The sequence below is a fragment of the Sus scrofa genome, chromosome 2, assembly GCF_000003025.6.
Source record: "Sus scrofa isolate TJ Tabasco breed Duroc chromosome 2, Sscrofa11.1, whole genome shotgun sequence".
Lineage (NCBI taxonomy): Eukaryota > Metazoa > Chordata > Mammalia > Artiodactyla > Suidae > Sus > Sus scrofa.
Genome location: NC_010444.4, coordinates 59,725,705 through 59,737,212, shown reverse-complemented (window position 1 = coordinate 59,737,212; position 11,508 = coordinate 59,725,705). Strand labels below are relative to the sequence as shown.

Genomic DNA, 11,508 nt, shown 5'->3' with positions numbered 1-11,508 from the left:
CCTGTCTACTTTGGGCCCTGCCACTGTCCAAGCCTCCTTCTCAGGCTGGCACCCAGCCCTAAGGAATGAGGAGGGCTGATCCTCAAGGGAGGGCTTATCTGGTGGAGGGTACGCCTTGAGCAAAAGCTGGGAGGTGACAAATCCAAGGGATGGAACACTCGCAGAACAGTGAGCAGCCACTGTAGCCGGGGCACTGGCCAAGTCTTTTGTTTCCCCATCTAGATGCATAGATGGGGAAACTGAGGGCCGCCCCCCCGCAAAGGGGAAGGGCCTTCCGGCCCTATTGCCTGCCAGACATCCCTCACTCTCATCGCCTTTCGCCACAAAATTCCGTGGTTCTGGGTTTTAATCCCCCGCCCTCATCTAAAACCGGAAAAGTCTGTTTTGCAAACTCCCTGGGAGGTGGGAGGGTGCTGGGCGGGCTGAGCCTGAGAGATACGCGCCGCTGCTGCCACCTGGTGGTCACGGGAGGAATCCGAGACAACACGTTTAAGCACGAAGGGCTGTCGGGGGAGGCGGGTAGAGGAAGCCCGTGGATTCAGGGTGTATCTGGGGGGGCAGAGGTCCTGCTGCGGGGTGTTGTGTGTTAGGACATGGGAAGAACCCCACGTCCCTACCTGAGCTTTGGGCGGAGGGGCGGGGCTGGGGGATAACCAAGCCTCCTGCTATGAGGGGACTCAGCCCCACTCCCCCTCTGGGCCTGTCCATTCTTCCAGTCCCCTACCCTTCGACATCGTATGCCCACCTCCCAGTCCTAACTTCGCAGAATTCTGAGTGATCATCCAGTTTTGTCTCCCTCCTATTGGGTGCTCCTGAGGGCACCCAAAGGCAGCGATTGGTAAATGTGTATGAAATGAGTTAATTTTCAGGCTCCTACAGGGGTGGGGGGCAGGGAGTTGTGGGTGGGTTGAGCAGCACATTCAGGCTTCAGTCAAGGGAAAGGTTTATTTGCTTTTTTTTCTTTCTTTTTTTTTAGGGCTACACCTGCAGCATGTGGAGGTTCCCTTGCTTGGGGTCGAATTGGAGCTACAACTGCTGGCCACAGCCACAGCCACAGCAATGTAGGATCCTAGCTGTGTCTTGCTCACAGCAACACCAGATCCTTAACCCACTGAGCAAGGCCAGGGGTCGAACCCGCAACCTCATGGTTCCTGTTGGATTCGTTTCTGCTGAGCCACAATGAGAACTCCAGGGGAAAAATTTATTAAGCCTTACATCTCCCCCATCTCTGTGAGGTCAACATTATCCTCAGGCCCATTTTACAGAGAAGGAGACTGAGGCCAGGGAGGAGCTATCACCTCCCTCAGAATGCTTTGAGCCCCACTTCTTTTCCCTAAACCTAGATCCTCCAAGCCTGGAGACCCTGCGATGTGGCCGAGGACGCTGTGCACCCAGATTCCCCATCCAGTGCTTCTGGTACAGGATGCCCAGCCCAGGACCACCATGAACCCCTTTGAGCCTCCCTCTAGTCTATCCCCATGGGTGCCAGGCCCTGGCTTGGGGTAGCAGCTTCCATTTCATGGTGGTTTCTAGGGTTCCCACCACAGGATGTGTGACAGCAGGACAGAGTAGGTGTGAATGGAAGCAGTGGCCAGGGTCGGAGTCACTCCGCCTAGGTTCGACTTATGCACCTGCTGTGTAGCCATAGGCAAGGCACTCACTCACCCTCTCTGAGCCTCGGTGAGACTCAGAGAAATAGGTAAATAGGACAGCCTCATACCTCAAGGCAGTTATGGGGATTCAGGGCATAACATGAGTGTCTGGGCGGCACAGGCTGGGTATGCAGTAAGTGCTTAATAACCAGCCATCGTGATTGCAATCATCAGTCTTCCTCTATGTAAGAGGAGGCAGATGTTCCCCTTTCTCCCTGGGAACCAAACCTGGGAGTCTGCCTTAGATCTCCCAGGAGCAGCAGGAGTCCAGCTGTCTGGGCAGGGCTGCCCTCCAGACCACCGTGCCACCCAGACCTCAGAGTCCCAGGCTCAGGGTGTCCTTGCGCCTGTCTCCTGTGCTCCAAGGGCAGCTCCATGTCTAGGGCCGGCTCAGGGGCATCCAGAGGCAGCTCCATCTTCTCCTTGAGAGGCCCAGGTGTGTCTGGGTCAACCCCCTCGCCTTTGTCCCAGGACATGTTCACCACCAGGGCTTCTTGGGGGGACACCTCCTCCGGGAAGTCTGCTGGGCTGGTCCACTGCCAAACCTGGAGAAGAAGGGCGGGGTCAAGGCTGTGGGTGGGGCCATATTTCTTTCTTTCTTTTTTTTTTCTGTCATTTTAGGGCGGAGCCCAAAGCATGTGGAAGTTCCTGGGCTAGGGGTCAAACTGGAGCTGAAGCTGCTGGCCTATGCCGCACTGGCTAAATTCTTTAAAAACCTGAGACCAATTTAAAAAGCAAGTGGAACGGCCACCATTTTTTTTCAGAAAATTCCCCTTCCTCTTCTCATAGTTGATGTGGTTGGGCAGGGAAGGAGCCCCGCGTCAGCTCTAGGATGGGCTTCTGATCCTGGCCCAGCCAATCAAAGCACTCCAGCTCCCTGGTTCCAGTGATAGGCTCAGGAATGGGCATGTGACCCAAGCTGGGCCAATCAGTGATGGCCCTGAGAATTTTGCCCCAGTTAATGGGAAAAACGGATACCCTGCTTCCACCGGCTGAAGGCTGAGACTGCCTGGGAGAGGAGCCTGCGGGAAGGATGGCATTGCAGAGAGATGGAATCCTAGTTCCTGGATCCAGCCATGTCTGAAGCCCAGCACCCCGGGATTTTTCTATCAGGTTCTTTTGTGGAAGTTACTTTCACTGTTTCTGCTACTAGGAAATGACACACACAAGGCTCCCCTTTGGGTTTCTGTTGTCTGTATGTAAAATAGGACAGGTTTTAGGAGTCCTTACATCAATTGGGGGGGGGATAAAATGAGTTAATGCATGGTCATTACTCTTCAGAGCCCTGGCCCAAATATGGACCCAATAAACAGGACCTGGAATTAGAAAAGGAGCCCTTACCTGCTTCCCCTGGCTGTCAGAGAACTCAACGGCAGTGCTGGCACAAGGTGTGGGCAGGGGCGGGCACAGATGCCTTACAACCCTGGGGGTGGGGTGGGGAGGAAAACCAGTCAGTGCTTCTGTGTGTTCTTCCTTTTTCCTTTTCTTCTTCTTTTTTTTTTTTAAGAGCCGAATCTGAGGCTTATGTAAGTTCCTAGGCTAGGGGTCGAATGGGAGCTGTAGCTGCCAGCCTACACCACAGCCACAGCAACACCAGATCTGAGCCACATCTGCAACCTACACCACAGCTCACGCAATGCCAGATTCCCCCACCCACTGAGCAAGGCTAGGGATCAAACCCACGTGCTCATGGATACTAGTCAGGTTTGTTACCACTGTGCCACCACAGGAAATCCTGTTCTTATTTTTTAATTGTTCTGAATAAGTCGTTGTTCTCACTTATTTTTTTCATCTCCGTTAGGTTATAAGGGGAGCAAGCATATGGATTAGGGGATGGGGTGTGGGAGTCTGACAGACCCAGGTTCACATCACAGCTCTGTTTTCACTGCCAGTTGCCCTGGGCCTGCCTCCCTGGGCCTCAGTTTCCTCATCTCTAAAGTAGACATCAAAACCTACTTGGGGAGTTCCCGCTATGACACAGTGGATTAAGAACCTGACTGCAGCAGCTTGGGTTGCTGCAGAGGTACAGTGGGTTAAAGGATCCAGGTGCAGCATAGGTTTCAGCTGTGGCTCAGATTCAATCCATGACCTGGGAACTTCCATGAGCTGCAGGTGTGACCATTAAAAAAACAAAACAGGGAGTTCCCGTTGTGGCGCAGTGGAAACAAATCCGACTAGTATCCCTGAGGATTCAGGTTTGATCCCTGGCCTCACTCAGTGGGCTGGGATCCAGCGTTGCTGTGAGCTGTGTTGTAGGCTGGCAGCTGTAGCTCCGATTTGAGCCCTCGCATGGGAACTTCCATACGCCTCGGGTAGGGCCCTAAAAAAGTCAAAACAAAACAAAAACAAAAAGCGAAACAAAACCAACAACCTGCTTGGTGTGAGTAATTATTACTATTCTTACTATCACTAGATCATCTTGGGGGAGAGGGTGCAAGTTACCTGTTCAAGCCAAGGTACCCAAAGACTCCCAGGAGAAGGATGCTCATGAAGCTCCCCAAAGATGCCAGGAAGATGGACAAATCGCGCAACTCAGAAACAGGGACTTCTGGGGGCAGAAGAGCTTGGGTTGGGGGAGGGGCACCTCCGGCCTCTCATAGAGGAGGGAGTTGGGAGGATCGGGCCCTCCACTGACTCCTGCTGCTGACCCTGGCACATCCTGGGTCCCTTGTGCCTCAGTTTTCTCCTCTGTAAAGTGGGAGACCAAGGACCTGCCTTTCTTGTGACTACGGGGTGAATCCCGGGTGCGCAACAAGTGCTCAGGACACTGGAGCTCCAAGCGCCTGCAGGTTAGGTACTTGTGGTTCCCCTGGACCCAGACCTGCTCCCTGCACACCCAGTCTGACCCATTGATTCTCTTGGGATCATATTTCACTGGTAGGACAACAGGCAGGGACAACTATGGCAGGAACAGGGATTATTTGGTCTCCAAATCTCTTTGCCACACACCCCAAGAGAACGGAGGCCGCCTCCTTATATTTGTGATGAGAGTTATTCATTCATTCATACACATTCATTGGCTCAGTAAGTAGCCATCCCTGCTCCCTCCCTTTCCCCAGGAACATCAAGGCTGGGGAAGACAGAGACCGAACAGACACTCCCACCCACTCTCAGGAGGTCAGGCCAGGTAGGCAGGACAGTCACTGCTAGGGGGAGGGGGCACCCAGGGAAGCCTGGAAGCCTTCCTGGAAGAGAGAGCTTTCGAGGTGAGTTTTGACGGATGAATAGGAGTTGGACAAGGAGACCAAACATTCCAGGCATAGAGGCCAAAGGAGTATGAGAGAAAGTTCATGAAGGGAGGAAACTACAGTGAGGAAGATAGCGAAGGAGGCGGGAGCTGGTCAGCCTGGGACTCTCCCCTGAGGCTGATGCACATGCACAGGAAGCCAGAAAGGATGGAGGGCTGGGGGGGGGCACTGCTGGCAGACGAGTGGGATGGGGCAGTGCATGCTGGGTAAATACATGGTGCTGCCCCCTCACTCACCGATGCTGAAGCGCAGGGGCTGGCTCCAGGAGCCCTGCCACTTGGCTGTGTCTGCTCGAACCTGCACCATGTAGGCTGCGCCAGCCCGCAGGCCTTGAAGGGTGACCCGGGTCTCTGTTGGCTTCACTGGCAGCTCTGTGGGTGGGAGGCAGCCATGCATCCCTGGACCCCCTTTACTCTGGGCTCATAGACATTTTGCTGAAAACTCTTCCCTAAATGTACCCATTCACCTCAAGCTTTTGTCAATTTTTATTTTTTGTCTTTCTGTCTTTTTAGGGCCACACCTGTGGCAAATGGAGGTTCTCAGGTTAGGGGTCTAATCAGAGCTATAGCTGCCGACTTACGCCACAGCCACAGCAATGCCAGATCTGAGCTGCATTTGTGACCAACACCACAGCTCAAGGCAATGCTGCATCCTTAACCCACTGAGCGAGGCCGGGGATCAAACCCGCAACCTCATGGTTCCTAGTCAGATTCATTTCCACTGTGCCACAATGGGAACTCCCACCTCAAGCTTATTTGGAAAAATATTCTTCATCAAACTATTCAGTGAATGATGCTGTTTTTCTCAAATTCTGACCAGTTTGTCCTCCACTGGCTCCTAGCCTACTCCCTTCTGGCCACATCTGCCTTCTTTTTTTTTTTTTTTTTTTTTGTCTTTTTGCTATTTCTTGGGCTGCTCCTGCAGCATATGGAGGTTCCCAGGCTAGGGGTCGAATCAGATCTGTAGCTGCCAGCCTACGCCAGAGCCACAGCAACTCGGGATCCGAGCCGCGTCTGCGACCTACACCACAGCTCACGGCAACGCCGGATCCTTAACCCACTGAGCAAGGCCAGGGACCGAACCTGCAACCTCATGGTTCCTAGTCGGATTCGTTAACCACTGTGCCACGACGGGAACTCCCCACATCTGCCTTCTCACACCCTAAAAGCACCAGGTTCAATCCCAGAACCTCAGGGCCTTTGCTCTGGCTATCCCCGCCACCCTCCCCCCACCTGGTTCAGACACACCTACATGGTTTCCTCCCTCACTTCTTTCCCATTTTTAAGGCCAAGGTCAAGGTTAACTTTGTCTAAGTTGTTCCCTCAGTGTGCCCAGCACCTCAGCACACAGTAGGACCTCAGAAAGTGTTTGTGGTATTGGATGACTTTAAAAAATAAAAGACCCCATGGAGTTCCCATCGTGGTGCAGCAGAAACAAATCCGACTAGGAACCATGAGGTTACCAGTTTGATCCCTGACCTCGCTCAGTGGGTTAAGAATCCATCGTTGCTGTGAGCTGTGGTGTAGGTTGCAGATGCAGCTCGAATCCCGCATTGCTGTGGCTCTGGTGTAGGCCAGAGGCTATGCTTCCAATTGGACCCCTAGCCTGGGAACCTCCATATATAGTGGGTGCGGCCCTAGAAAAGACAAAAAATAAAAAATAAAATAAAAAATAAAAGACCCCATAGGGAGTTCCCATTGTAGCTCAGTGGTAATGAATCGGGCTAGCATCCATGAGGATGTGGATTCCATCCCTGGGCCCACTCAGGGGGTTAAGGATACAGCATTGCCATGAGCTGTGGCATAGGTTGCAGGTGCAGTTCTGATCCTGTGTTGCTGTGGCTGTGGTTTAGGCCAGCATCTGCAGCTCCAATTCGACACCTAGCCTGCAGGAACTTCCATATGCCACAGGTGCAGGCCTAAAAAAAAAAAAGAATATAATTGAAGAGGAGGGAGGGATAAATTAGGAGTTTGGGACTAACAGATACACAACACTATACATAAAATAAACCACAGGAGTTCTCGTCATGGCGCAGTGGTTAATGAATCTGACTAGGAACCATGAGGTTGTGGGTTTGATCCCTGGCCTTGCTCAGTGGGTTAAGGATCCGGCATTGCCCTGAGCTGTGATGTAGGTGGTAGATGCAGCTCAGATCCCGCATTGCTGTGGCTCTGGCGTAGGCCGGTGGCTACAGCTCGGATTCGACCCCTAGCCTGGGAACCTCCATATGCCGCGGAAGTGGCACAAGAAGTGGCAAAAAGACAAATAAATAAATAAATAAATAAATTGAATGAAATAAAATAAACCACAAAAACTGACTGGATAGCACAGGGAACTATATTGAATATCTCAGGGTAATCTATATATTCTTTTACAGATTCTTTTCAGTTACATATATAATTATGTTATATACATTTACATGTTATATGTCATACATGTGTGTGTATATGTATATATATATAAAACTGAATCACTTTGCTGTATACCAGAAACTAATATAACATTGTTAATCAACCATATTTCAATTTAAAAAATGAGACACAGTTGTTGGTTGTTCACAAGAAGAAAAACATTCTGGAACCCCAAATCCATATTCTTTGTATCTATTCAAGAAGAATACTTTTCCAAAGAAATTTTAGGGAGATTGGTACATTTGGCTGAATGCAGAATGGGCATTTGGTGTTTTCATCTACAGCAATTTGACTTTTGGCAAATTGGTTTCCAGCAAATGGGCTGCTGCCAGCTGTGCCCCCCTGAATAAGTCACTATCTCCCACATGGCCTCATTCACCCCCTCTGAACAACATAGGGTGACCAAGCTGATGGCAGGACAGATCCCAACCCCCACCCCCTTGCCATCCGTACCCCTGTGCTGGGGGCATCCGGAGAGAAGGCAGGATGTAAACTCATGGTCTCATAGGCCTGGCCTGTTGCTACGGGAGGTGGGTGAGTGAGGCTGTGCCCACAAGGCTGTGTTAACTAGTGGGGAGGTCCCCAAACTGTGAAATGACAGGACATTCCAGCCCTGGTGAAACCTGCTCCTACATTTTCATTTCTTTCTCTCCTATGGGGGCAGGAAGGGGCACCTAACTGAGCTTAAGTGCAAGCTTGTTCAACCCTTGGGCAGGTGGCTCCCTCTCCAGGCCTCAGTTTCCCCATCTGTAGAATGTAGAGAGTCATCCATGCTGCATAGGGGTTGGGGTCTAGAGGCACAATCAGGAACCTTGAATCCAACTCTGTTGTTTTATGAGTGGAAAAACCAAGGCCCAGAGAGGGACAGCGAGGTGCCTGGGGTCACACAGCAAAGCAGAACCAAGCCCAGACACTTCCTCCCTCACCTACCGAATACTTGGTCGCTGTCCTCATCATGGCAGCGCACAATGTACTCCTTCAGGACGCCGGGGCAGGCACTCAGCAGAGATGGTGTCCAGTCCACAGACACGGAATCCTGGTTGAGTCTCTTCACCGACACATGCTGTGGGCTCCCGGCTCCTGAGGCTGCATTAATACCATTGCCACAGTCAACGCCAAGGGCACTGACTCAGCGCTTTCTGTCTGCTCAGCCCAGTGCTGTCCAGAGACCCAGGAACCGGGGTTCATATCCTGGTTCCACCACTCCGGTGCCATCACTTCCTCCCTCTGAGCCTCAGTTCTCCTATCTATAAAATGGGGCAATGCCTCTTGAGGTGTTTTAGGGGTTGACTAAGCTGACTGCTATGTGTTTGACTTCTGGACAGGGCCCGATATCCACTAGTTGCCTCTAAATAGAATATTCCCCCTACCTGACACTCAAGGACACTGCCCAGTCCCCTGAGGAGACCACCCTGCAGGTTTGGGCCACTCACCATTGCCTGCAAAGTAGTAGGTTGATGAGACTGTGGACCATGACGTGGGCTTCTCTGGACGTGCAGAGGCAAAGATGGTGATGCGATAACACACCTTCTGCCCCATTGCCCCAAGTGCTTGGCTCCAGCTGTAGGCTGCTAGAAGGATTAGCAAGGGCCAAACCAGTAAATAGATTCTGTCTGTCCACTTCCCCACCCCCTGCCCTGCACATGTGCCATCTTCCAGGAACTCCTAGAGAACTCCTACTCATGCTTCAAAGTCCTTGCCCCAATATCCCCTCCTTCAGGATTCCTTCTCTATGCACCCCGCAACCCATCCCCACCCCTTTCAGTCCAGCCCCTACTCCATGATGCTGGGGTGTCTGTATCCAGCTCTGTATCTCCTGGCTGGGAGCTCTCTGAGGGCCAGGCTGAGGCTTCCTGGGGTCCTGGCCAGGAGCAGGGCAGGAAATGGGAGACTGAGAGGCTGCCTGGGCCACTCGGTACCACCCCTTTTCCCTCCAGAGGCCTCATTAATTTGCCACCAGCATCTTGCTAGCTGCCACCTTTCTTGGCATGGGTGAATGTTTAACAAACACCCTGGGATGTGAGACTCATCACTCACTGGGGTGCAATCTGCCCAGGGATAAGCCCTGCCACCCCAGGATCCCTGTAGGAGGCTCCAGACCTGCATGGGTGGGAGAGTCTGAGTCTTGGCCTGTCCCCACCACTTTGTGGATGGGGACATCCACTTTGTGGATAACCCCCGATGGATGATGCCTGTAGGTCTGAGCTGACCAGGAGCTCTAATGAAGGAGGCAGAGGCAGAGACAGGGAAACTAATATTATGATACCCATTCCAGCAGGGTCCTGGTCCTTGGGTGTCATCAAGGTACAGTTGACAAGGCTGTCATCCTGGCCCTGGGGCTGCCACTCAATGCAGTACGTCAGGCCCTGGGCCAGGACTGGCCAATGCATGGTGGTCCTATTGGCTCCAACACTGATATTCAGAGTCCCTGGTCCTGGAAGGAGACAAGGGAAGAACATCAGGCTCACTGCCTCACTCTCACCACTACCCAAGGCTCCTACAGCCCCTGTCCCAGCCCGGGAGTGTCTGTGTCTGTCTCTGCCTCCCCACTCTGGGTACAATGGGGACAGGAGAGATGCAGTTTGAATGAAACTGCCTGACCCAGCCTGACTGCCGTGGTGTCCCCACTAGGCTTCCCACCATCAGTGCTTCCTATACTGCCCACCACTACCCTACCAGCCTGGTGGGCATCTCCTGCTCTGGCAGGTGCCTGGTCTTCTACCACTTGCCTCACTGTGGTGCAGGAGAGGCTTCTAGCCTGACTAGAGCTCAGAGGGCCAAGGACGCACCCACTCGGCCCCCTGGGCTCATCTCTCCCCTCACTATAACCAAGGCATTGGCAACAACCTCGGAGAGGTGGGTACTGCTTCCAGCTCTAGGGACATTGACTATCACTGGTTTTTTCTATTCTTCTGCCACTCCTGCAGCATGTGGAATTTCCCAGGCAGGGACTGAATCTGAGCCACAACTGCAACCTATGCCATGGCTGCCACAATACTAGATCCTTAACCCACTGTGCTGCAGTGGGAACTCCAACTCCAACTATCATTTATTTATTAAGTTCCCACTGTATGCGCCAAGCCAGTGCCAGGCATTTTACAAGTGCCACTTCCTATGAAGTGGGACCATGATCACCCCAGTGATTAAAAAATGAGGCTCATGGGAATTCCTAGAAGTTAGGGATCCATCATTGTCACTGCTGTGGGCTCTGGTCACTGTGGAGGCATAGGTTCGATCCCTGGCCTGGGAACTTCTACATACCAAAAACAAACAAACAAACCGAGGATCAAAGAGAGCCACCAGCCCAAGGTCACACAGAAAACCAGACCAAGAGCTGACAGACTCACTGCTCTGCCATCCTGGCAAGTGGCTTCATCTGTCTGAGCCTCAATTGTCTCATCTCTAAAATGGGCATCGTAGCAACAGCCCTGCTATGTGCTCAGCAGGACTGGGACTGAGGTGAAGCAAGCAGGGCGCTTATATTAGGCATGAAATTTAAAGAGGCACCAAAGAACTCAATCATCAAGACAAACCCCATTTTGGGGAGTTCCTGTCATTGCTCAGTGATAATGAACCTGACTAGGATCCAGGAGGATTCAGGTTCGAAACTTGGCCTCGCTCAGTGGGTTAAGGATCTGGTGTTGCCGTGAGCTGTGGTGTAGGTGGCAGATGCGACTCAGATTCCATGTTGCTGTGGCTGTGGAGTAGGCCAGTGGCTGCAGCTCCGATTCGACCCCTAGCCTGGGAACCTCCACATGCCACATGTGTGGCCCTAAAAAAAGACCAGAAAAAAAAAAAGATAAACCCTGTTTTACAACATTTTTTAAAAGTTGAAGTGAATGTAAAGATATGTACTGAGTGAAGTTCCCACTGTGGCTCAACAGGATCAACAGTCAGGAGTGCTGGGACACCAGTTGGATCCCTGGCCTGGTACAGTGGGTTAAGGATCCAGCATTGCTGCAGTGGCAGCCTAGGTGGCAACTACAGCTCAGATCTGATCCCTGGCCCAGAAACTCTATATGCTGTGGGGCGGGCAAAAAAGGAGGAAAAATGATATGTACTGAATAAAATTCATGGTCAACAGCTCAAATGGGTCCATCAGTGGATAAACAGACAAAATGTGGCCCATCCACCCAATGGAATATTACTCAGTCATAACAAGGAATGAAGTACTGACACATGCCTCGACATAGATGA

General features: G+C 52.0%; 1 protein-coding gene across 3 annotated transcripts in view; it reads right to left on the bottom strand.

Moving 5' to 3' along the window:
- The window catches only part of IL12RB1 (interleukin 12 receptor subunit beta 1), a 28,325-nt gene continuing 17,747 nt past the window's right edge, over positions 931-11,508 (bottom strand). The window contains exons 10-16 of one of the 3 annotated variants that reach the window (XM_013987467.2): positions 9,578-9,745; positions 8,745-8,879; positions 8,242-8,397; positions 5,137-5,271; positions 4,095-4,200; positions 2,994-3,075; positions 931-2,197 (exon numbers count right to left, since the gene is read on the bottom strand). In XM_013987467.2, coding sequence (XP_013842921.1) covers positions 1,823-2,197; positions 2,994-3,075; positions 4,095-4,200; positions 5,137-5,271; positions 8,242-8,397; positions 8,745-8,879; positions 9,578-9,745 — 1,157 coding nt within the window. In that variant the 3' untranslated portion in view covers positions 931-1,822. 3 annotated transcript variants of the gene reach the window in all.